Source organism: Myxocyprinus asiaticus, chromosome 4 (assembly GCF_019703515.2).
Source record: "Myxocyprinus asiaticus isolate MX2 ecotype Aquarium Trade chromosome 4, UBuf_Myxa_2, whole genome shotgun sequence".
NCBI classification, from domain to species: Eukaryota; Metazoa; Chordata; class Actinopteri; order Cypriniformes; family Catostomidae; genus Myxocyprinus; species Myxocyprinus asiaticus.
The window spans coordinates 4,443,351-4,467,783 of NC_059347.1; the positions used below are offsets into that span (position 1 = coordinate 4,443,351).

Genomic DNA, 24,433 nt, shown 5'->3' on the forward strand with positions numbered 1-24,433 from the left:
GTCACTGCAAGCCATTTTTTTTTATTTATTCTTTTTATGTCTCTGCTTCTTTTCACATTAAAAAGGGTGGGATCAAGACATTGCCTGTGTTTCCTCATCAAGGGCCCACTGTATTACTGCTTTCAAAGCACCTACAACATGCCGAGCCCAACACTTGTGTGCTCAAATTGTTAAATCTGCAGGGGTTTCAGTCATGTGTGCAGCAGCTTTCAGTCTCAGCAATGGGGGAAACCTTGTTTTGAAAGTATTGAAAACACTCCCACCCTCGTGTTTTCAGTTGCAGCAGCAAGACTCCCCCAGCCTTGCACTCCCCCGCCCCCCAATCTTGCACAGTTGGCATTTTAAGACCACTTTTCTCTTTGACAGGCAGGATATATGATACGGAGGAAAAGAAAGAATTGGGAAAACTCAAAAGCTCCTTTGGAGGTGAGGTTTTATAGCCAAAACATTGTGAGGCAAGTCTGAAATACCATTGTGCTGCTGCAATTGCAGGCTGGCCCCTAAAGGAATTCCCCCTTCACTTTATTCTAAGATATTTTAAGAGACCATTGAGATGTTTTTGTTAGCGTAGTTCATAACTTGATGGTTTGATGATTTTAATGACACCGGCTGTGGCTCCTCAATGTAGGGAATATCCTGTACCAGGATGATCTTATTAGTATTCCTAGGTTAAGTGTACCAGAACAGCCTTATGAGAACTCTGTACAAGATACAATCTGTACAAGATGGCCAACCAATCAACAAAGAATTTCAAATCAATACAACACAAGCATGAAATTTTAGCGAAAATTTTAAGGAAACGTATGTGAAAAATAGTTACTAAGTCCTTATTAATTCATGCAACACAAATGAATGATGTGTCAATAACCTATAATATGCTTCCCGTGTCTCATTGCAAACCCCAGCATACCCTTCTGTGGTATGCTAAAGTTTTTTTCCTATTAAAATCATGGTTTAGGGTTTGGGTAAGGGGTTTCACTTTATGTTAAGGTTTCGATATGGTTTTGGGATTAAACAGAGAAAAACCAACCAACAAACTGTTATTATGATTTTTTATTTATTTTTTTATTTTTTCGGAGTAAACATAATTTGTTTTTGTACTAGCCAAATCATACGATTTCTTATGATATCGCAATCTCTTACTATTATCACGACTTGTCATGAGACTGGGTTGTGTGTACAAAATGTTTTTTGTACATTTAGACAGACACTAAAACATAGGACAGCATATTGACTGCATCTATACCACTCATATGTACAACTTAAGATGCATACAAACCTTTAAAAATTTCTGATGATGGGTTGTAACCTTTTCCAAGTGTACAGCCGTAGGTGACCAAGTTACTCCCAAAGCAAAACTCTCATTTATCAGTAAAAGATGAAAAAACTTTGTTCGAGAAAGACCTTTTTAATGGTAAATTTAAATCCATATGAGACTGTACTGAATGTGCAGTCGTTTGTACTCTTTGATTGGCTGAACTGAATTATCATCAGAGCCCAACAAGTTTGAAATATAGGTATAGCACCACCTTATAATTCTACAATTCTGTTACATTAGAATTGCCCATACATATGACCATCCATCTATTTTCTATACCTGCTTAGCTTATGTAGGGCCGCAGGGTATACAGTACGTCAATACGGTAAATTCTAAGGTAATTTACAAATGATTAGTGTCTGTATAGCTTTCTAGAGTGTTTTAGAAATATGACTTTAAAACCAAAGACCCTCTCTACTTTTTCTCATTAAACTCATTGAGAAACTAATAGCTCTAAACAATTCCAAACCAATAAAGTGCAATATAAATTCCAAATGGCAGGCTCACACAGTGTCAGAATAGTACACAAGGACTCCCATTAAAACATTATTTTCATGTTGATATCCACTTGACACTGCATGTTTGTTAAGTCTTTTCCTCCCTTAAAATTGGTGTGCTAACATTTTCTTTACAGTTCAAAGGCTAGACGTTTTAAAGTTGTCAGCACTTGGATCTTCTTAATCTGAAACTACAGTGTAAAAGACGTTCTGCAAACAACAGACTGAAGTGCAGCTCTGAAGGAATTGACATTAAGTGTTTTGCTGAGGAAATGTTGGAGAAGAAACTGACCTGTTTCAATTCAATACCTATCTGCACATGATTTATCAAACTCAAAATAATTTTACAGCATTGACTTGTTAAGGTTAGGGTCATTAGTTGTTCTGTGTTAACAGATAAACAATAACAGGAACCAGAACTATGTTTTGTTTTGTTTTTTTATCCCCTTTTTCTCCCAAATTTGGCATGCCCAATTCCCACTACTTACTAGGTCTTCGTGGTGGCACAGTTACTCACCTCAATCCAGGTGGCGGAGAACAAGTCTCAGTTGCCTCTGCTTCTGAGAGTGTCAATCCGCACATCTTATCACAAGGCTCGCTCTGCATGATACCGCGGAGACTCACAGCATGTGGAGCCTCATGCTATTCTCTGCGATCCACGCACAACTTACCACATGCCCCATTGAGAGTAAGAACCACTTAATCGCCACCACGAGGAGGTTACCCCATGTGACTCTACCCTCCCTAGCAATCGGGCCAATTTGGTTGCTTAGGAGACCTGGCTGGAGTCACTCAGCACACCCTGGATTCGAACTCGCAACTCCAGGGGTGGTAGTCAGCATTAGTACTCGCTGAGCTACCCAGGCCCTAGAACTATGGTTTTTAATTTTCTGAAAAGTGCTTGTCAGTACAAATGTTGCATTGACAATGGTAACGTGTTGCCAACCCGATCTCATGGTAAGTAGAAATAATAGTATGAAATAGCGAATTCACACAAAGCGTACAGCAGTTACTCACACAGAGAAAAAATTTAAAATAAGAAAAGAGACACATTGGGGTATGGAATAAGACGTGGGAAGCGTCTTGTAGGTTATTGGCATACATCAGTTGTTTGTATTGCATTAATATATATGAAATGAGCAACCAAATGTGTTCGCTGACTTTTCCATTCTTAAAAAAAAAAAAAAAAAAAAATGTTTTATAAGAGGCTAGCTAAAATTTGATGCCTGTATTTTATTGATTTGAAATTCTATGGTTGATTGATTGGTCTGAAAGTCATACCTTTTTTCGCCCAAGCCAATTCGTACGATATCTTAAAATTTTACAATCTTGTATGAACTATTACGAGTTGTCATGAGACTATGTTGTGTGCTGCTTTGCAGTTGCTATGGGGTTCTGAGTGGTTTTTAGTTGCTTTGTTGGTGCTAAAATGCTCTGGGTGATTGTTCGGGCATTGCTTACATACCTAAGTGATATGAGCCCACCCCCAAGTGTCTAATAAATTTGGTCTGATGGCTTGGGTACCTTCCTTCCTTGTATGTAAGTCTAAGGGATTTTTGTGGCCATTTTATTGTCTGGCAGGCAAAAATCAGATCTGTCTGTCATGAGTAATAGCACACCTCACCTCAACAAGCCACGCAAACTGAGTTACTGGATAATTAATGTACGTAGCACAAACAGTGCAGACCGAGTTACACACCAAAGTTTATTACTAAGGGTTAGAGGTTTGTTCAAATCCCCAACGCTCCATTTGAGCACTTATAAAGGTTTTTAGTGGGGAATTGATTGACTAAGCTCACATTACAAGCTTGAGTCCTCCGATATCACCAGCCTTGTGAGCTTGCAAAATAAAAATCTCTGACTCATTAAAAATATCAAAGCCTTTTCCAGAAAGAAATTCCCTCTCAAGAGAACTGCAGGGGTGGTGTCTCTCTCTCGCACTTTTCTCTAGTATGTCCACTAGCCCCCTTCCACATGCCAACAGCTTGTAATGATTAGTAAAGCATCCTGTGGTGGCCTTGCATGCAGTTTGAATCACAGAGAGGAATAATACACAGTCAGTCATCCAGAACGTCTTAATATGAAAATCTCTCAGAGAACTTACAGAGCGATGGAAAAAGGTGAGCACTGCAGAGCGAGATAAGGAAAGCAAACTGCCTTCACTTCCTCTGGTCTGGGGTTATCGCAGAGAGGTTTGCCCATATAGATGGAACGGATCGCCATTATCACTGGCAGCACCATGTTTTCCATATGCTGTGTCCAGAACATGGCCAAGAGTACAGCATAGTCACTGATAATATGTGATTAACATGATTTAAGTAAATGGCCACCTTACTCTCTCCACATAGACTGTAGGAATCTCTGTTTTTGTCTAAACAAGAAGGTGGTACTTCACCTTCGAATTGCTCCAGTGTTAGGAAAAATCATTATTATTGAAATCACATGTCAGGTGGCATGATTAATTCTGTAATGTTGTTTAACGCATTCAATTTATTGCACTAAATTAACATGTTAAGACAACAGCCCTAATTAACTCTTGAGATGCATTTACATGCACAGCAATATGCTGATAACTAACAAAAAAGCCAGCTTATTAAAAAAATCCAACTATGCAAGAAAACTGTGTTTATGCGAAATTTGAAATCATCGTATTATTCTCTGCTTTTGACGCCAAAACATAAACTGACAAGTGCACAACACCTTAGCACATTGGATAAGATGGTAAGAATGCCGGCAACGCGAAATCAGGGTAATGGGCAAAAATCTATGTGTGCCAGTTGTTTTTGGCATAAACGATAAAGAAAAAGCATTTATAGCATTAACATGACAATACACATTGTCAGTTTATTTAGCATAACGGGTATACGAATGTGCATGTAAATAATCTCATTGACAAAATTACACTCTCCATCTTTAAAAGAAAGCAAGTATGAGAGAGACTGAAACATCGGCAAACGTGTGAGAGAAACCTGCACAATTGATCTCTGCCTGCATCACCTTTGTCTATTGATGGAATACACTCTTGAAATGGAATACATAGACTATCATTTAATTGCCAACAAAAACCTTCATCAGCCAACTAATAAAATTTCTGCAGTTAATCCAGGATGGACTTCAAAGACATTAGTCATTAATCTTACAGTTCATAAAACATATTGTTTTAAAACACTGGTCCTTAACACTTACTTAGTTTACTAATCTTAAACCATGACCTGCACTGCACATAAATAACTAATATTGGCATTATATTCATGCTGGTTAGCCAGAGGGGAACTGGCTCCCACAGTGAGCCTGGTTTCTCTCAAGGTTATTTTTCTCCATTAACCAACATCTTATGGAGTTTTGTGTTCCTTGCCACAGTCACCTTCAGCTTGCTCACAGGGGTTCTAAATACAATTATTATTTAATTATTAAATTTTATACACAATTTACAATCATATTTAATCAAACTACACAATGATCGCTCTAAGACTTTATAGATATTACGGTTTAATTTTTTGTTAATGCATGATTTTCTGTAAAGCTGCTTTGGAACGATGTGTGTTGTGAAAAGCACTATACAAATAAAAATGACTTGGCTTGACAATTGCTCTCAATCTTTGTAGTACACCTAAAAGAATCTGCATCTGTTCTAGAGGTTAGGTGGTGAAGTCACACATTTTAAATAAAAGTTCTTTGTTGGGATGACTAGGAGCAAATTTCAAGGGATAACAAATAGTCACATTCTATCCTAAGTGCCTATCTCAACAAAACATTCAGAGGATCATTACAAGTGAGACTGCTGCTTATCTGTGCACTAATGTGTGACCTCTCTTGATCTGCACTTGTGCTCATGGGCCTAACTGGGAAAAGTATCAATGGGTTTGGGAAATTCATAGATAAAGTGGTGCAAATATAGGACACATTGACCCTGGTTTAAGATGTGTTTTGGATGATCCCTTTACAAGTTGATCACAAACAATAAGGTAGGTAGTCAAAACACATCTTAATACAGCATTTGAGTGGTAAATGCTAAGGCTGGATTCACATATACTCCGTGAATGAGGTGTGAGCAGCACATTTTTGTTTTGGCTCTCATATTAACAGATTGCAGCATTCACATTGTGAGCAAGAGCCATAAGTTGTACCATCCCAGAAACATCCAGGACATGGCAGTGAGCGGATAGTTTGGACATTGAGCAAGTACATTTGTTGCAAAAGGTTGTATTTCTTGTAAGCATCGTAAGCAACATTAGTAACAGAAAGTAGTTTTAACAAGTTACAGTGGCCCCTCAGCAAACCAGAGCAGAAGGGAAAAAATACTGGCTTACGATTTGTCACACTCTGAATCTTTATTTGGACTAGTCCTTTTTGACACCTGAACTTCTTCAGAACATCGAATGAAACAGAACACAGGTGTCTCGAGGTTCATTTTTAAATACTGAGGCTCTTTTTTTTTTACTTGACACCGTGTATAAAATCTGTCGGTCTAGCGCGAGACTCGAAAGAAAGAGCAAAACGTGCTGCAGAAGTCAAAGACATCCATCTAGTGTGTGATTACATCAGAAAACAATTTAAACACAGTGCAGGCATGCACAGAAATACGTTCAGTGTGAACAGCCCTGCAATCTCTCAAAAGTGTATATCTGTGTTGCTGTGTCAAGTACTTTAGTAGTTACTTGTGCTTAGATCTGCATTTGTCTTCTTATCTGCACTTGTCATAAACTTGTATTAATGGGGACTTTTCCATTTAGTAAATCAACCACTCATCTTTTCACTTGAGCGATTTCTTAAGTGGTGCGAGCTCATGTGCGCAGGCATATTGCTAATGCATTTAAAGGGACCACTTTGAATTAGAAAACTGTTGTAATATTAAGACTTGTTACTGTTGTAACCTCTGTTCCATGATGGAGGGAACGAGACGTTGTGTCGATGTAGTGACACTAGGGGTTCGATCTTGAGAGCCCCAATCACCTTTGCTTAAAATAGAAAAGGCCAATGAAAATTGGCGAGTGGAATTTGCATGCCACTCTCCACCCCGGACATATGGGTATAAAAGGAGATGGTGTGCATCACTAATTCAGATTTATGCTGAGGAGCCGATAGAGAGTCCCGGCCATGTCAGTGGCTGCTAGGTCTTCCATGTCCCATCCAGGAGCCGGATGTGGAGATTCCAGAGGTCCGGCCGTGGGTGCTGGAGTGTGCCTCACCCCTGAGTGAGAAGGTCCTGCCTCAGGGGAATGTGCCAGGGAGGTGCTACTGTCAGGAGCATCAGATCCGAGAACCAAGTCCGGTTGGGCCAGTATGGCGCAACGAACAGGACTTGCTGCTCATCCTCCCTGATTTTGCACAGAGTCTGTGCAATGAGGCTCACAGGAGGAAACACATGCTTGCGTAACCCCCAAGGCCAGCTGTGCACCAAGGCATCCGTGCCGAGGGGGGCCTCGGACAAGGAGTACCATAGAGGGCAGTGAGAGGAGTCTTGGGAGGCGAACAGGTCTACCTGTGCCTCCCTGAATCTCTCCCAAATCAGCTGGATTACGTGGGGGTAGAGTCTCCACTCCCCATGGAGCATTACCTGCCATGAGAGCATGTCCGTTGCACGGTTGAGGGCGCCCAGAAGGTGAGTGGCTCGCAGAGACTTCAAGGTCTGCTGACTCCAAAGAAGGAGGCGGCGGGCGAGTTGCGACCGTACGCCACCTTGGCAGTTTATGTACACTATGGTCGCTGTGTTGTTGGTTCGGACCAACTAATGCTTGCCCTGAATCAATGGCCAGAGCCTCCTCAAGACCAGTGATACTGCCAGCAACTCTAAGCAGTTGATGTGCCAATGGAGTCAGGGCCCTGTCCAGAGCCCCGACACTGCCTGCCCATTGCACACGGTTCCCCAGCCCGAGTTCGAGGTGCCGTTGTGACCACGACACACCTTGAGACCTGCTCTAGGGGAACGCCTGCCATAGAAATGCCAGGTCTGACCAAGGACTGAAAGTCTGACGGCACTGTGGCATGATGGTCACACACCGGGTGCCGTGGTTCCATGCCCACCTCGGGACTTGAGTCTGTAGCCAGTGCTGAAGCAGTCTCATATGCATCAACCCGAGGGGGAGAACCGCCACCGAGGATGCCATATGCCCCAGGAATTGTTTCACTGGCGCCGCTACCTTCTGCAAAAAGGTCTTCAGGCAGGTCAGCACTGACTGGGCACGTTCGGTCATAAGACATGCCCAGAGAGCGACCGAGTCCAACTCTATACCGAGAAAAAATATGCTTTGCACAGGGGAGAGCTTGCTCTTCTCCCAGTTTACCTGAAGCCCGAGTTGGTCGAGGTGCTGAAGCACAAGATCCCTGTGTGCAAACAATAGATCTTGCGAGTGAGCTAGGATTAGCCAGTCGTCATGATAATTGAGAATGCGTATGCCCTTCTCCCTTAGCGGGGTCAGGGCAGCCTCTGCGACCTTGGTAAAGATGCGAGGGGACAGGGACCGACCGAGGGGGAGGACCTTGTAGTGGTATGCTTGTCCCTCGAGAGCAAACCAAAGAGAGGGTCTGTGTCGAGGAAGGATCGAAACATGAAAGTACGCGTCCTTCAGGTCGATGGCCGCGAACCAATCCTGATGTCGTACTGACACCAGGATGCGCTTCTGCGTTAACATCCTGAATGGAAGCCTGTGTAAGGCCTTGTTCAGGGCACGCAGGTCCAAGATTAGATGCGACCCTCCCCCTCTCTTGAGCACGATAAAATAAGGGCTGTAGAAGCCCTTGCGCAACTCGGCTACGGGGACGGGCTCTATTGCTCCCTTCACCAGAAGGGTGGCAACTTCCACCCGAAGGACAAAGGCACCATCGCCCTGCACCGTAGTGGAGAGGATGCCACTGAACCGGGGCAGGCATCTGGCAAACTGGATTGTGTAGCCAAGGCGAATCATCCTGATGAGCCACCGTGAGGGGCTGGAGAGCTCTAACCAGGCCTCCAGTCTCCGTGAGAGCAGCACCAGGGGGACAACTGGACTTACCGTGCACGGGCAGGGTGGTTCGCAGCAAGGCAGAGCAGGCGCCCCACCTGGAAGACAGCCCAGGGGGACAGCCTGCTCCGCAAGCCTGCAACAGTGGCCGGTGACTGAGGCGGGCGAGCGGCCCCAGAGACCAGCACACTTACCTGTTCGCCGGCTGTCTCTCGACGGAGAACGAGGGAACGGGAAGTACTCGCGTTCGCCTGATTGACCGGAAAGACTTCCAGCGCCTGGCCGTTGTGAGTGCACTGGTCCAGGGAATGAGGAAACTGCTCTTTTATTGACCATGTGGGTGTCGAGGCCCAGAGGGCACTCGGCGATGTCATACTCACCACACTCTGGCCCAGGGGTGATGGTGGGGCTGGAGAGATGTCCCGGGCCAGACCGGTCAGGAGCTGTCGCATCATCCCTGGGCGGGCCATGTCAGGACTGCCTCGAAGCCCATCTGGGGTTCTTAGGGGCTGGCTGACGGACAGGTGGAGCCGACTTCCCACGGGAGGATCTTTTTCTCTGAGGCTGGCATGCGGGCTCCGATGGTACAGGAGCGGGGCCAGCACCGCAAGGGAACGGCTCTGGTGAGAAGCAGACAGGGTGCGGGACCTCGGTAGCCTGAAGGCGGCCGGGTCGCGCCATGGCAGGATGTGTTTAATTGCCTCGGTCTGCTTTCTCACCATCGAGAACTGATAGGCGAAATCCTCGACAGTGTCACCAAAATGCCCCCCTTGGGAGATGGGCGCATCAAGAAAGCGGACTTTCTCGGCATCACACATCTCTGCAAGGTTGAGCCACAGGTGCCGCTCTTGGACCACAGGCATGGACATCGTCTGCCCCAGGGTGCACGCCGTGACCTTCGTCACACGTAAGGCCGGTCACAGTGTGCAGTTCCTGCATCAGCCCTGGGTTGGTCCTACCCTCGTGCAGGTCTTTTAGCGCCTTGGCCTGGTGGACCTGCAGGATGGCAATGGCGTGCAGGGTGGAAGCGGCCCGACCCGTGGCCTTGTAAGCCTTCGTCATTAAAGAGGAAGAGAACTTACAGGCCTTGTAAGGGAGCCTTGGTCAGTCGCGCCAGGTGGCTGCGCCCTGCGGGCATAAATGCACCGCTACGGCGCGCTTTACCTGGGGAAGCTCGACATATACCTTAGCTGCTCTGCCATCGAGGGTAGTCAGAGTCGACGAGCCCGTGAAGCGTGTACGGGCAGTAAAAGGTGCCTTCCACGACTTCGTTAGCTCCTCGTGCACTTCCGGTACGAAAGGCACTGGGGCGGGGCAGGCCCAGAAACCAATCATCCAGCCGTGAACGCTCAAGGCAGGATGGAGGGTTCCACTTCATATCACTTCCGATAGCAGAAGCCCACCCTCCGATGCCGCGACCGAAAGCTCATCCTCGTCGCGAGCTGCGAACAACATTTTAAACCCGCCCTGAGGCAGACCGGCTGCATCGCTTGACAGCTCGTCTGGACAGAACGAGCGTGCTGGGGGATGGGAGGTCCGCAGGGGCTGAGCCGGCAGAAACGCTCCCATGTCCACATCCAGATCGCCAGCGGTGCTTGCCGACCCAGCCAGCTGAGTGTCAGCCCAGGATGGACCGGGTTGGGGAGCAGCCGCGGTGGCTCCTTGCTTCATGAAGAAGGAAGTGAGCCGCGACCGCAACGTTCTCATGGGCATGTTCTCGCAATGAGAACATAACCCTTCCACGAAAGCCGCCTCAGCGTGCTGGCGCCCCAGACACTCGAGGCATATTTCATGGGTATCCGGAAGGGAGAGATAACGGCCACATCCAGTAGCGCAAACACAGAAGGACCTTTAAAAAGACGGCAAGCATTTGCGCGAGCTCATTTAGAAGGAAATATACTCTTTCTAATATACTCTTTAGCACCTGCAGACTCAGGCTGCCGAAGCGCCCTGGGGAAACACAGCACTCAACCATGTGAGGGTGACAGCTGACATGTGCCGTAAGAATCCAGCAGCGTAGCAAAGAGTGAGAGGACGAACACACATGCATTCGGCTCTGAAGAAAAAATCTGAATGAGTGATGCACACCATCTCCTTTTATACCCGTATGTCCGGGGCGGAGAGTGGCATGCAAATTCCACTCGCCAATTTTCATTGGCCTTTTCTATTTGAAGCAAAGGTGATTGGGGCTCTCAAGATCAAACCCCTAATGTCACTACATCAACACAACGTCAAGTGAGTGACAGACAGGGAACAAATTTATCATTAGACATTATTATTATTTTTTTTTTCAATTCAATATTGTTTTATATAGAATTGCTGAAAGTCTATACAGTATGTAACGTACGTACAACATAAGTAACTGTAATTTAATTACTAAAAAATGAAGAGTAGGCCTAATTCCTTACTTTGTAATGCGTTACACCCAACACTGGCTGGTAAACATAAAAAAGTGCACTGACTGCCCACCATTGTTGTTGAAGCAACAATTTACCTCATTCGGATTTGCAAGGCCACAACACTGGATGATACCCGACTGATTGTGGAGGTTGAGAATTACTGTAAAACACTCAGCATTTATAATACAAGGATGTATTAGCAATGGAAAAGGTGTGGGAAGCAGTAGCTTATGCAGTTGTGTGCAGTAAGTTAATGTTTCAATTTACTGTTATGTGTGTCATACCTTTATGTCATAAAAAAATAGTCTACCTAACACATATTGTTCAGGTGTTTTAACAAAGAAATGCTGTTTTTTTTATTTTTATTATTATTATTTTTTTACTTATTTAATAATTTATGAGCTGTCGGGCTGGATGCAAACTCTTGATGCAAGTACACACAACAGTTTCTTTTCTCTGACTGAATGCAGAGATTGAAGCACCCAATACTGTGTGGGTTGGGGGTGTAAGTAAATTATTTACTATTGTGATTTAAATGGGGTCCTACTCATGTACATACGATTTCATGAAGATTTGTTATGTTTATCAATTACCCTCTTCAAAAAATTAAAAGTCATGGCCTTATTAAAGAAAATAATTGTCGTAGGAACCCAGAGATAACATTATTTTCTGTGCAGAGTCACAGCACTGTCCCGCTCATAGAGTATGAATCAAGCGTATTCCATCCTGATGTATCCCTAACAGCAGCGAAGGACCGCCTACTCAACTGTCAAACAAAAACTACACTAAAACAAAAGTAATAAATATTAGTATAAATATTTATAATTGCTTAATTACCAAAGTATTTTTATATATTTGCACTTCCATAAATAAAATGATATGACAATTAAACAACTATATAAGTTTACTTTCACAGGATATCTATTTATGTATTACAAGACAAAGGAGTACTATATTCATACAATTTCGATTTTCAAAAAAGTCGATTTCCTAGTTGCCGAAAATGCAGTTGTGAGTCCTTAAAATTTACAGGTCAATTTACACTCGTAAAGGGATAGTTCACCCAAAAATGAAAATTCTCTCATTATTTACTCACCCTCATGATATCCCAGGTGTGTATGACTTTTTCACCTGAGCACAGTTGAAGAAAAATAGAATAATATCTTATCTCAGTAGGTCCTTAAAATGCAGGTGAATGGAGATTTCCCTTTTGAAGCTCCAAAAACACAGAGAGTCAGCATAAATGTCATCAATATGACACCAGCAGTTAAACTAATTTCTTCTGAAGCGATATGATCACTTTTGGTTTTGAAAAAAGATCAATATTTAAGTACTTTTTATCTATAATCCAAAGTGAGGGTAAGGTTCACGAGAGGGTGGAGTCCAAGCGGTCTCTCGTGTGACGTATTCGCGTTGCCATGATACCGATGTAATCTCACATTCTCCACTCGGTTGAGACATCCAGGATAAGCACACAAATGGACCATTGTGAGTAAAGTAACAGATAAATACTGATCTAAACCAAAACCAACCAAGCTACTGTACAGAGTTCCTCCTTCTCACTTGTAAACAGCGCTGCTCTCTCGCGTGTTTCAAATGCAAATGCAATTACGTCACACGCGTGTACCACTCCTGACCGGAAGCATGATTTATAGTTTGAAAAAGTACTTAAATATTTATTTTTCACACCAAAAGCGATCGTGTCGCTTTAGAAGACATTCATTTAACAGCTGGAGTCATATGGATGACGTTTATGCTGACTCTCTGTGATTTTTGGAGCTTCAAAAGAGAAATCTCCATTCACTTGCATTTTAAGCACCTACTGAGCTGAGATATTGTTCTATTTTTCTTCAAATGTGTTCTGGTGAAGAAAGAAAGTCATACACACCTGGGATATCATGAAGGTGAGTAAATAATGAGAGAATTTAAATTTTTGGGTGAACTATCCCTTTACATAATCAAAGTTACCATATTCAGCACTCTAATACAGGACTGACAACCATACAACTGCTGATGTTCCTCCTCTTTAACTTGGGTAATCTTTGTTGTTCTGGTAATCCTTCAATCAAATTATGATAGATTATTTTTCTGTACTTCTTTTCTCTGAACCTAGCCTATTTCCAGGGATGAGACATTTTGCAAAACCGAGCTGAAATATTTGCTTCAATGGCTGCCAGGACAGGCCATCTGGCCACTGAACAAGGTGATTCATGTAACATTTGCTGCTCAGGGAGTCAGCTTTCCCAACATTAGATACAGACTCAATCTTTTGAGTATAGAGTGCTTGCTATTTCCTGACATAAGGAAAATCCCAGAGGTTTAAGGATTTTCTCTGCAATAAAATGTTTTTTGAAGCACTAATGCAGAGTGGGCATTGTGGCTTTCATGTTCGGGAACCCCAAGCTTGGCACAAGACAATATTAATAAGACAGTATTTACATAATACCTCAAGTTTGAGATTCAGTTTTTGAATTAACTGTCTAATAAGAGATGGTAAAATCAGGTTTTTATCAGGTATGACTTACTGTGCAAAACCAAAGTCAACTACAAAACATCAGGTGTGAAAGTGAACACAGTTTGGGAACTGGGGAAATCTTGTGCGTCCCCCTTGAGAACCACTGGACTAATTGTAAATAGTAAATTGTCTGTCATTAATTTGATTAATGGCAAATAGTACGGTCCACATTGCACCTTATTTTGGCCAAGCACCATCCACTTAGACAGGAAGAGACCTTGTGACTGACCAACCACAGTTAAATTTAGTTTTTACGTGGCATTCAGGGGTGGGTTTATCTGAAAAAGAATAATGAAATAACTAATTTAAATAATGACTTGGCAATCTCCACCAAAGGTTTCAAGTTAAGTCATTTTTATATGTATAGCACTTTTCACAACACAAATCATCTCAAAGCAGCCTTACTGAAAATTATATTTTTAAACTAATATTATGTGATATTGTTACAATGCAAAACATCCAAACAGCTCTTGCTCATCAAAACATGACTTTACCTTGTCCTATCCTGCTGCCGCTCTTCTGCCAACTATGTAACATTCTATCAGGACGACGGAGGCACCAGCAGTCTGGCTTATGTTTGTTGAACAATTTAACCTTTTTCCAATGCTGGCACATGGTCAACTCCCACTAAGATCCCTGTCTGCTTAATGACGTAGGCCACACATTGTGAAACCCGCCAATAGCATCCTCTTGTAGGCAGGATTAATGAATCATGGCTATTCATACGCTCACAATCTGAGCATATGTCAAATGTTTTACACAGAAAGCCAATCAGTAGAAGAAAGCTCTGAGCTGCCTGGAATTGTAAAGTTTTCATAGTATTTAACAAACCTCCCATGCAAGGGTAGATGCCATGAGGTGTAAGTGAAATGATTTGGCACAAAGAAGACCGGGCAAGAGGGGAATACTGTAGATATTGATCAGTACTTTGCAGTGGCAACCTTCAAAAGAATCGTCCATATCACAGAACATGATCAAGTAGAATGCAAAGAGTATACTAAAGTATTAGCTATTATTTAGAAGTTACAGTGTGGTGAATCACTTAAGGGACTGTTATTCATTTTCTATGTTTTAGACAGGTTTTGATACCTCATTGCGTGTAGCTCGTTTTTACAGAAGCAGTGCATTCACAAGTTTTAATTTAAATGATTTAATTGTTATCATGGTGCTTACAGTACCCATCAAAGATTTTGTTAGTAATTTTATTAGTTCCTTAAGTTATTAATTGCTGTGTTGGTGCGCATTTGATTAAAATGTAACTCTATGCAACTTTCTTGCACACCCAGAAGCCTCTGTCGCTCGTGTCACCTCAAATCATCAGAACAGTATGAAAACCTCTTAAAATCCTAGATGGTCTAAAAGTGAAGAATTCAGAACAGATTCACTTCTAAAAAGTTATCACATTATCACCACCTTATTTTTTTCAACTGAAATTATTTGTCAGTTAGGTCAGAGCAAAATTGACTAAAATTAATGTATATGACATGAAGAAATATTAATCAAATTTAAAGGACATTTTCGTAAAAAGACAAAAATCATGACTAAAATAAAAAACTGAGTGAAAAATAACACTGATAAAGTATGGTCCTCTGCAGATTAGACTGGTGATAAAACAGCCACAGGTAAAACGCAACTACAGTTCTTTTTGTTTCTACAGTGCTGTGAAAAAGTATTTGCTGATTTCTTCTGTTTTTTGTGTATACCTCATACTAAATTGTTTCAAAAATCTAACATAAAACAAAGGCAATCTGAGTAAACACAAAATACAGTTTTTTAATGATAATGTTATTTATTGAAACATACAATTATCCAATACCAACTAGGCCTGTGTGAAAAAGTATTTGCCCCTTAGTTATTAAATCCCCAAATCTATGAAACTGCATTCATAATGGGGTTCAGCTGGACTAGACACACACAGGCCTGATTACTTCCAGCCCTGTTCAATCAAACTAACACCTAAATAGAACTTTTTCAGCAGCATGAAGTTGGCTAAAAGGTTGAAAGATATTCCAGAAATGATGAGGAAAAAGGTGATTGAAATACATCAGTCTGAGAAGGGTTACAAAGCTATTTCAAAGGCTCTGGGACTCCAAAGAACGACAGTGAGAGCCATTATCTCCAAATGGAGAAAACTTGGCACAGTAGTGAACCTTCCCAGAAGTGGCCGACCTTCCAAACTTCCTCCAAGAGCACAGCGATGACTCATCCAGGAAGTCACAAAAAAGCCAAGGACAACATCCAAGTTACAGCAGGCCTCTCTCGCATCAATAAAGGTCACTGTTCAGGACTCCACTATCAGAAAGACACTGGCCAAAAATGCCATCCATGGAAGCGTGGTGAGGTGAGAACCACTTTTAACCCAGAAGAACATTAAGGCTTGTCTGAATTTTGCCCAAACACACCTTGATGATACTCAAACCTTTTGGGAGAATGCTATGTGTACTGATGAGTTGAAAGTGGAACTGTTTGGAAAACAGGGGTCCGGTTACATATGGCATAAATCAAACAAAGATTTCCACAAAAAGAACATCATACCTACGGTCAAGCATGGTGGTGGTAGTGTGGTGGTGTGGGGATGCTTTGCTGCTTCAATAATTGAGGGGAACATGAATTCTGTTCTCTAGAAAATTCTAAAGGAGAATGTTCGGTCATCAGTACGTTAGTTGAAGCTCAAGCGCAACTGGATTATGAAGCAAGACAATGATACAAAGCATAGGTGTAAGTCCACCTCTGAATGGCTCAAAAGAAGCTAAATTAACGTTTTGGAGTGGCCTAGTCAAAGTCCTGACTTGAACCCTACTTTTATGTTTACTGAGGTTGCCTTTGTTTTATGTTATATTTCGTTTGAAAATCTAAAACAATTTAGTATGAAAAATACGCAAAAATAAAAGAAATCAGGTAGGGCGCAACTACTTTTTCACAGCACTCTAGATGATGCCATAATAATAGACCAGTGTGGAGAAACTCATTAAAATATTTGCACAGCAGTGGTGGTCCACAAATAGCTGTACAATCACACAAAAAATTACAAGCACTGAAAAAAAGTATTTTTTGTAGACTTAGTGAACAGACTTACTGTACGTCCATAAGTAATAAGTACTGATTATTAACTGATCACAGATATAACTTAGAAAAGACACTGGAATAAACAGCTATGCTGGTGGATTTCTGGTTTATTTGCTACTAAATGCATTTATAAAAAATAAAAAAAAAACTCTCAAAAACGTTCTGCCACTAACATGGAAAACTTTATCAAATCTGATCATTCGCTCTTCCTCAGAAGCACTCATTGTACTGTAGCTCACAATAAATGAACAGATTCTGGGCAACCCATGGCCAGTGTGAGATAATAAATTAGGTGCATCTTAAATTCTAAAACTTAAGTATCTAAAACTTGTCAAAAGATCCCATTTCTAAATTCTTATCTTGGTGGTAGATTGAAAGATTTTATGGTAAATTAGATATGCATAATAGACAGATGAAAAAAAGGACTGCTAAGAATAGTGAGGAAAGTTCTAGGTGTGTACAGTACCTTCTTAGTCTTGACAGTGGAATGGCAGCAGTCGCCTCCATCATAGTTGCAGTAGGCTCGGTTGTTGATGGCGTCACAGTAATTGTCACCCATGAAAGGCTGCGACAAAGACATAGAGAGAAACTCAGAGCACAACTAACGTGAGAAATGCAGAACCATAAACTGCGTATGAGGAGCACAGCAGAATAACAGCTTCACCAATATAGAATCAACTATTTTTTTTTTTACTTGTCCCATACACTAACACACACACACATACTAGAAGTCCATGGGGCTATAGAGGGTTTAAAAGTAGTGTCATGTGTATTGTGTTGATTCATGTCTTTTATTTTGAAATTCTAGTTCCTGGTTCATGTCATGAGTTCCTGTTTCCCTTGTCATGTGATTTCTGTTTTCCCTCCATGTTCTTGTGTCATGTTTTCATTGGGTTATTGTTTAATTAGCTTGTTATGAGTTCTGTTTGTTCATTGGTTTATGTTCTCCCATGTCTTGTATTTAAGCCCTCATGTTTGCATTGTCTGGTTGTCAGGTATTGAATGTGAAGGTATGTGTTTGGTACGCCATAGTCAAGTCAAGCCATAGTCAAGTCAAGCCATAGTCAAGTCAAGCCATAGTCAAGTCAAGCCATAGTCAAGTCAAGCCATAGTCAAGTCAAGCCATAGTCAAGTCAAGCCATAGTCAAGTCCATGTTCATATTTTGTTTTGTATTCAGGGTTATTGGTTCTCACTTTGGAAATAAACTGCACTTGGGTTCTTCATCTTCACGTCATCTTCGTCATTGTCATCATTGTCAGAGTTCCAGCATACGTTACAGAATACTTGACCAACCATGAACCCAGCAGTTTTACTTCTGCGCCTTCGTCAGGGGAATCGTCCCCTGGAGGACTATGTTGAGGACTTCTGCGGTCTAGCCAGCCAGGTGGAATTTAATGAGGTTGCCCACAAAGACTGTTTTAGATTTGGACTGAATGAGTCCATTTCTTTTTTGATGCCTGGCGGTTGCAGTTCCCTCAGCCTGGCTCAATATATCGACCTCATCCTACAGTTCATTGGTTCCCCGTTCACTGTGGGGGAGGCGGATGCCGAGCCAGAGTTCCACGTCATGGCCGCTGCCAAGCCAGAGTTCCACGTCTTTGGCTCTCCGATCCTCTGGCTGCGCCTCGTCCCTCCGATCTGTCAGCTTCACCGGGGACCTCCTTCCCTACGGCTCCACCTTGGTCCTCAGTCCCACCGGCTCCACCTCAGTCTTCCGATCCCTCAGCTCTGCCTTGCTCCTCCGAGCCTCCAGCACCGCCTTGGTCCTCCCTGCCATCGGCTCCACCCTGGCCCTTCGAGTCTTTGGCTACTCTCCCGGCACCATGTTCCATGGCTCCGCCCCTCGAGCCTCTCATGGCTCCACCCCCCACGGACTTTGCCTTGGTCCCATGCCCCTCGCCCTTTCTCGCCATGCCACACACCCCACCCCCCCCCCCCGCATCTCCCTAAAGAACTTTGAATTTATGTCATGTTTTACGTGTTTTGTGTTGGGGCGTCAGGAGCCGCCCCTTAGTGGGGGGGATATGTCATGTGTATTGTGTTGATTCATGTCTTTTATTTTGAAATTCTAGTTCCTGGTTCATGTCATGTGTTCCTGTTTCCCTTGTCATGTGATTTCTGTTTTCCCTCCATGTTCTTGTGTCATGTTTTCATTGGGTTATTGTTTAATTAGCTTGTTATGAGTTCTGTTTGTTCATTGGTTTATGTTCTCCCATGTCTTGTATTTAAGCCCTCATGTTTGCATTGTCTGGTTGTCAAGTATTGAATGTGATGGTATGCATTTGGTACGCTGTAGTCAAGTCTAGTTTAGTCCATGTTCATGTTTTGTTTTGTAGTCAGGGTTATTGGTTCTCACTTTGGAAATAAACTGCACTTGGGTTCTTCATCTTCGTCATTGTCAGCAGCCAACAATGTTACAAATAGAAATCTGAATTTCTTGTATTTTTGTTTAAGCACTTAAATGCAATCAAATTCAAAGTAATATATCACTGTAATAATCTATAAAATAAAAATGAAGAAGGAAAAAATATCTGTAAAGTTATCTAGAGGGTCCTTTTGAGGTCTTTCTTTTCAGAGCTGATTAACTTCTAGTTATGTGTTCTTGACATGTATTGTGTATTTTTAAGATTTATTCTGGAGATTTACAATTGCCCCTTCTTCTGTTGTACTGTAAACTTTTTTTTTTTTTTTTCTGAATGTCAAAATGCATTTTTCTGTGGTAAAACAGATGTATTTAACTTTTATCCAAAGTTCCTTGCTGTCACGTATTCCCTGTGTTTTTGCTTGGACTTTTATTTTGAAATTCTTGTTTAATTCCCCATTCCTGTTTCCTGTTAATTTTATAGTCCTTTGTAGTTTCTTTTCATGATTGGGTTTTCCCCTGTTTGTTTTCCCCAGGTGTTCCTCGTTTCCTTGTTTGCCCATTTGTATTTAAGCCCTTGTTTCCCCTGATTTCTTTGTCAGTCTTCACATGTGTTGTCACGTTCTGTGCCTGGTTTCCTGTCTTTTTTTTTTTTAGTTTTATTCTAAGTAGTTTGTTTATCTTTGGTTTCCATAAGCTGCATTTAGATCCTCATTCCTCACCTCCCTCCTCACAGAAAGACTGACGAAGGAATGGATCTAGTGGCTGTCAGAATTCTACTCCAACAAGGGGACCGTCCAGTTGAGGATCATGTCCATGAGTTTTTAGAGCTGGCAAATTAAGTACACTATCCAGACCGCTGTCTGGTGGTTTTCTTCCGGGCTGGTCTGAATAGTGCACTGAGGGAATTTATGCCTCCGGCTGATCCTCACTGGACGCTCGGCGAATATGTGGAGAAGGCTCTGGAACTTTGCGGTTCCTATTATACAGTGGATTATGGAGGGAACCCCGGGCCAAAACCTTCATCTTCGGCTCCCTGTCTCGAGGCCTTCCACGGCCCCTGTGTCCAAGTTGTATGATCTGCCGCTGATGACGGTGCATAGGTCCATGAAGACCCTACCTCAAATTATCTGTGCCCACGGCCAACGAGCCAGCGCCCACACCTGCCATGGCCAACGAGCCAGAAGCCTCGTCCGTCCCAGAGCCAGCGTTGCCAGCCTCGTCCGTCCCAGAGCCAGCGTTGTCAACTTCGGCCAGCTGCAAGGAGAAGAAAAGTTTCTGTTCCCAAGTCTCTTCCCATGTACACGACCACGGAGGTCGTTTCCCAGTCTCTGCCCATGCCCACGACTACAGAGGTTATTCCGCCTTTCACGGCTCCGCCCCCAGAGACTATTTCCCCGGTGGCTCCGCCCCAAGAGGCTCTTCTTCCAGCGGCTCCGCCCGCTCCCCCAGAGACTCCTCCTACAGCAGCTCCTGACCCTGTCCCGGCCCTGCAGCCGCCTCCCAGGCCTCCTGACCCAGACCCCACCTTGAGGTCATCTCCTCGGTCACCTGGCCGTCCGCCTGATCTGCTCTGGCCGTCTGTCTGATCTGCTCTAGTCTCCCTGGTCGCCTGGCCGCCCGCCTGATCTGCTCTGGTCTACTTGGTCCTCCAAGCCTGCAGCATCGCCCTGGCTCTCCATCCCTCTGGCTCCGCCTTGGTTCCAAGCCTCCCAGACTTTGCCTTGTTCCTCTGCTCCCCTTGTGCCTCACTGAACTACCTGTTTTCCCCCACACCCCATGGACAATTTGTTTTTTGTTTTTGTTTTTGTTTTTGGAGCGCCTGGAATCCGCTTCTTAAAAGGGGGGCTCAGTCACGTATTCCCTGTGTTTTTGCTTAGATTTTTATTTTGAAATTCTTGTTTAGTTCCCCGTTCCTGTTAATTTTGTAGTTTCTTTTCATGATTGGTTTTCCCCTGATTGTTTTCCCCAGGTGTTCCTCGTTTCCTTGTTTGCCCATTTGTATTTAAGTCCTTGTTTCCCCTGGTTTCTTTGTCAGTCTTCACATGTGTCGTCACATTCTGTGCCTGGTTTCCCATGTTTTGTTAAGTAATTTTTATCTTTGGTTTCCGTTAAAAGCTGCATTTAGATCCTCATTCCTCGCCTGTCTCCTCACACTTGCTGAATAAAACTGCTTAAACAAGCCTAAGGTGGTTTGCTGGTCTTAGATGGCCACCAAATTGGTCAGGCGGGTCTGATGGCTTTAGAGGGGTTTTTCCCACTTGTCAGCTGGTCAGGCTGGGAGGCCAGCCAAACCAGCTTGAACCATATATGGCAACTTGGGCTGGCTTAAGCAGTCTTTTCCCCCAGCAGTGATGTATTTAACCCAGAATATTCCTTTAAATTTGCCCTCCTTCTTACTCAAATGTTGTTTTTACAACATTTATACAATTACTGTATTAAAAATCTTACATACTTCTGTGTACATGATTTAAAGCGTTTGTTTTTAGTAATTCTAAGATTACAGTATCAGCAAATTTGTCTTTATAAGGAAAGATTCAGGAAAGGTGTCAGGGTGTCCTGTCAGAATCAAAGTTTACCAGATCGGGCTACACTGAAATAAATAACCCTTTCCGTCTTTAAAATACAAATAAAATCTGTCTTTAAAATCTCCACAGGGTATTCAATACATGAAACTACCTTCTTACAAAACAGCACATTTGCATTGACGCACCTGGCATATGCTTTCTTACAAAACAAAAAAGAACATGTATGAGGTAGGGGTAAATAACGTAAACATTTGCAGAGATATTTTCAAGCAGAAAGGAAGAAGAGACAGACAGGAAGAGAATAGCTGCTTCAAGGTACATCACATCACAGTTGTACACAATTGTACATGTACTGACTATATCTTCATAATCTTCAAAACTCTTCTTGGGTCTCTGCAAACGAAGGTCAAGGCAAGAGTGTTGCCAGTGAGGGAGGGAAGACACAGGATAGAGAGCCATTTGACTGGATTTGGACATGTGCCCAGATGTCTTACCTCACATCCCTTGATGCAGTGGAGGACTTCTGGATGGGGGTACCACTTCAGACCCATGGTACAGACTATGTGCTGTAAAGAGACATGAAGAAGAGGTGCTAAGAAAGGCAGGAAGTACAGTATGTTTTTGTAAATTCTCTAAATAACCAAAAAATAAAATAAATAATAATCAGCATAAAATAAAGGTTGATGTATCATTTCAAGTACGTAAAGTCTCAATGCATTCTTGAATTATTGTGGTGGTATCAAACCTCAGTACTCAAGTTGCCGATAAAGTTTCCTTCAAATGTCTGTGCAGTTAAGCCGGATGTGTAATGTCGATAGTTCAACTAACTTTAATTAACTTGCTTCATACTTCATACTGTTTCTGCCCTGAGTCGTTAACCTGATAAGAAAAACTGTGACCGCAGATGAAGCGTTTGATGTGCTCTGAAGCATCCCTTGTGGTAACGCTGAGAATGCCATGTGCACATTTATTGCATCATTAATTGTGGGCTGACATATTTCGGAATGCAACAACACACAAAGTCAAACTTGCAAAGCCAGTAGCATCTATGTTGTCTGATATTTGAGGCCAAAGGTTTTTGTTTCCCCCCACACACCAACCACAAAAAAGCCAAAACAGGATTGTTTACTTTTAATATCTTTCAGCTCTTGCCAACTTGACAATAAATAAATAAATAATACAGGATCTGAATTCAACATCTTGTGCAACAGCTTGTTACCATTTTCATAAACATAATTATGTGAACACACATAAATTACAACTGTTTAAAGCACATTTGTCATCCAGTTATGAGGGAATATTACAAATGTCTTATGCATTTATACAGATATGTCCATTAGCACGTTCTTATGAGAAATAAAAAAGAAGAAGAAGAAAATGTAAGTTTAATATTCGTCAAGCAAGACTGATATTATGCTGTCCAACAGTAAAACACTGTCTGACCTCTCGGACTCAAACATTCCCTGTCCCAGTTACACACACATACAATATACAAAACGCCAACCTCTTCTTGTGCTGTACACACCACTGCAAACTCAGGTATATTTAATTTCATGCCAATGCACAATCAATGAAAAAAAAATGAAAACAAAAGAAAAAAAGAAAGAAAACTGCCAGGAGTGGATGAGAACAGAAAACACTGAAGCACTTCAGAAGAGCTGATGCACCAGTAATCAATAACACTGGTGTTAAACTATAGGTTTACCCCAATTTGCTTTTCCATTTGCTTTATTAGTTTGAGCGATACCCAGTGTATTATGTGTAAACAAGATAAATGAAGAATGCATAAGTAGCATCTGTGCATATAAGTAAACATGAAATCAAAATTGACCCCACTTAAAGGAATAGTTCACCCAGAAATGAAAATTCTCTCATCCTTTACCCACCCTCACGCAATCCCAGATGTTTATGACTTTCTTTCTTCAGCAGAACACAAACAAAGATTTTCAGAAGAATCTCTCAGATCTGTGGGTGCATACAATTGAAGTGAATGGTGATCAGCACCTTAAAGCTCCATAAAGCACAGACAGTCATAGTAAAAGTAATTAATTCGACTCCAGTGGTTAAATTAATGTCTTCAAAAGCGATACAATCACTTTGGATGAGAAACAGATAAATATTTAAGTCCTTATCACTATAATTGTGTACTTCCGGTCACTCTCCGATACGTATCCATGAGGGGATCAGTTCACACTGCCTCTCGCTTCTTCTTTTAAAAATCTTAATTTTTGTTCTGCTGTCATACACATCTGGGATGGTAGAGCGTGAGAAAATGATGAGAGAATTTGAATTTTTGGGGGAACTATTTCTTTAATACATGTTCCTGGTCTTATTGTGGACAATTAAACCATGCACATTATTCCAAAGAAAAAAGTTTTCGTAATATTTCATCAAAATGCAATAACTTGCTCTACCTCTTAAACGACTTTCCTTTTCGGTGGATATCACAAATACATCTAATTTCTTCTCCCTACTCCTCCAACCACTCCGTTCTTGTATTTAACCAAATCTTGATGGATCAAATCAAATCTCACACTTCATTATTTCTTGTTAGATTAAGGAGGCGGAGTTAGCAAACTTCAAACATTATGCATCGAATGATGGAAAGGCTGCAATTTACCGTTCTGACTGTTCACATTAATTACGATACACTAATTACAGGTTCAGTCCATCTGGAGTACCTGAGGTGTCTTGATAAATAACACAATGGTGATAGTGCCTTGCTGGGTTTGAACCTACACATTATGGTTACCAGCCCAGAACTTTTAACCACTTAGCGATACTAACCCAGAATGCTAAAATATTC

The 24,433-nt window shown here is 42.3% G+C and overlaps 1 protein-coding gene across 1 annotated transcript in view; it reads right to left on the bottom strand.

Annotated features, from left to right (window-relative positions):
- The window catches only part of pappaa (pregnancy-associated plasma protein A, pappalysin 1a), a 245,529-nt gene that overhangs the window by 17,397 nt on the left and 203,699 nt on the right, over positions 1–24,433 (bottom strand). Inside the window, exons 21-22 of the mRNA XM_051690455.1 lie at positions 22,122–22,193; positions 17,203–17,301 (exon numbers count right to left, since the gene is read on the bottom strand). Coding sequence (XP_051546415.1) covers positions 17,203–17,301; positions 22,122–22,193 — 171 coding nt within the window. The remainder of the gene's footprint in view (positions 1–17,202; positions 17,302–22,121; positions 22,194–24,433) is intronic.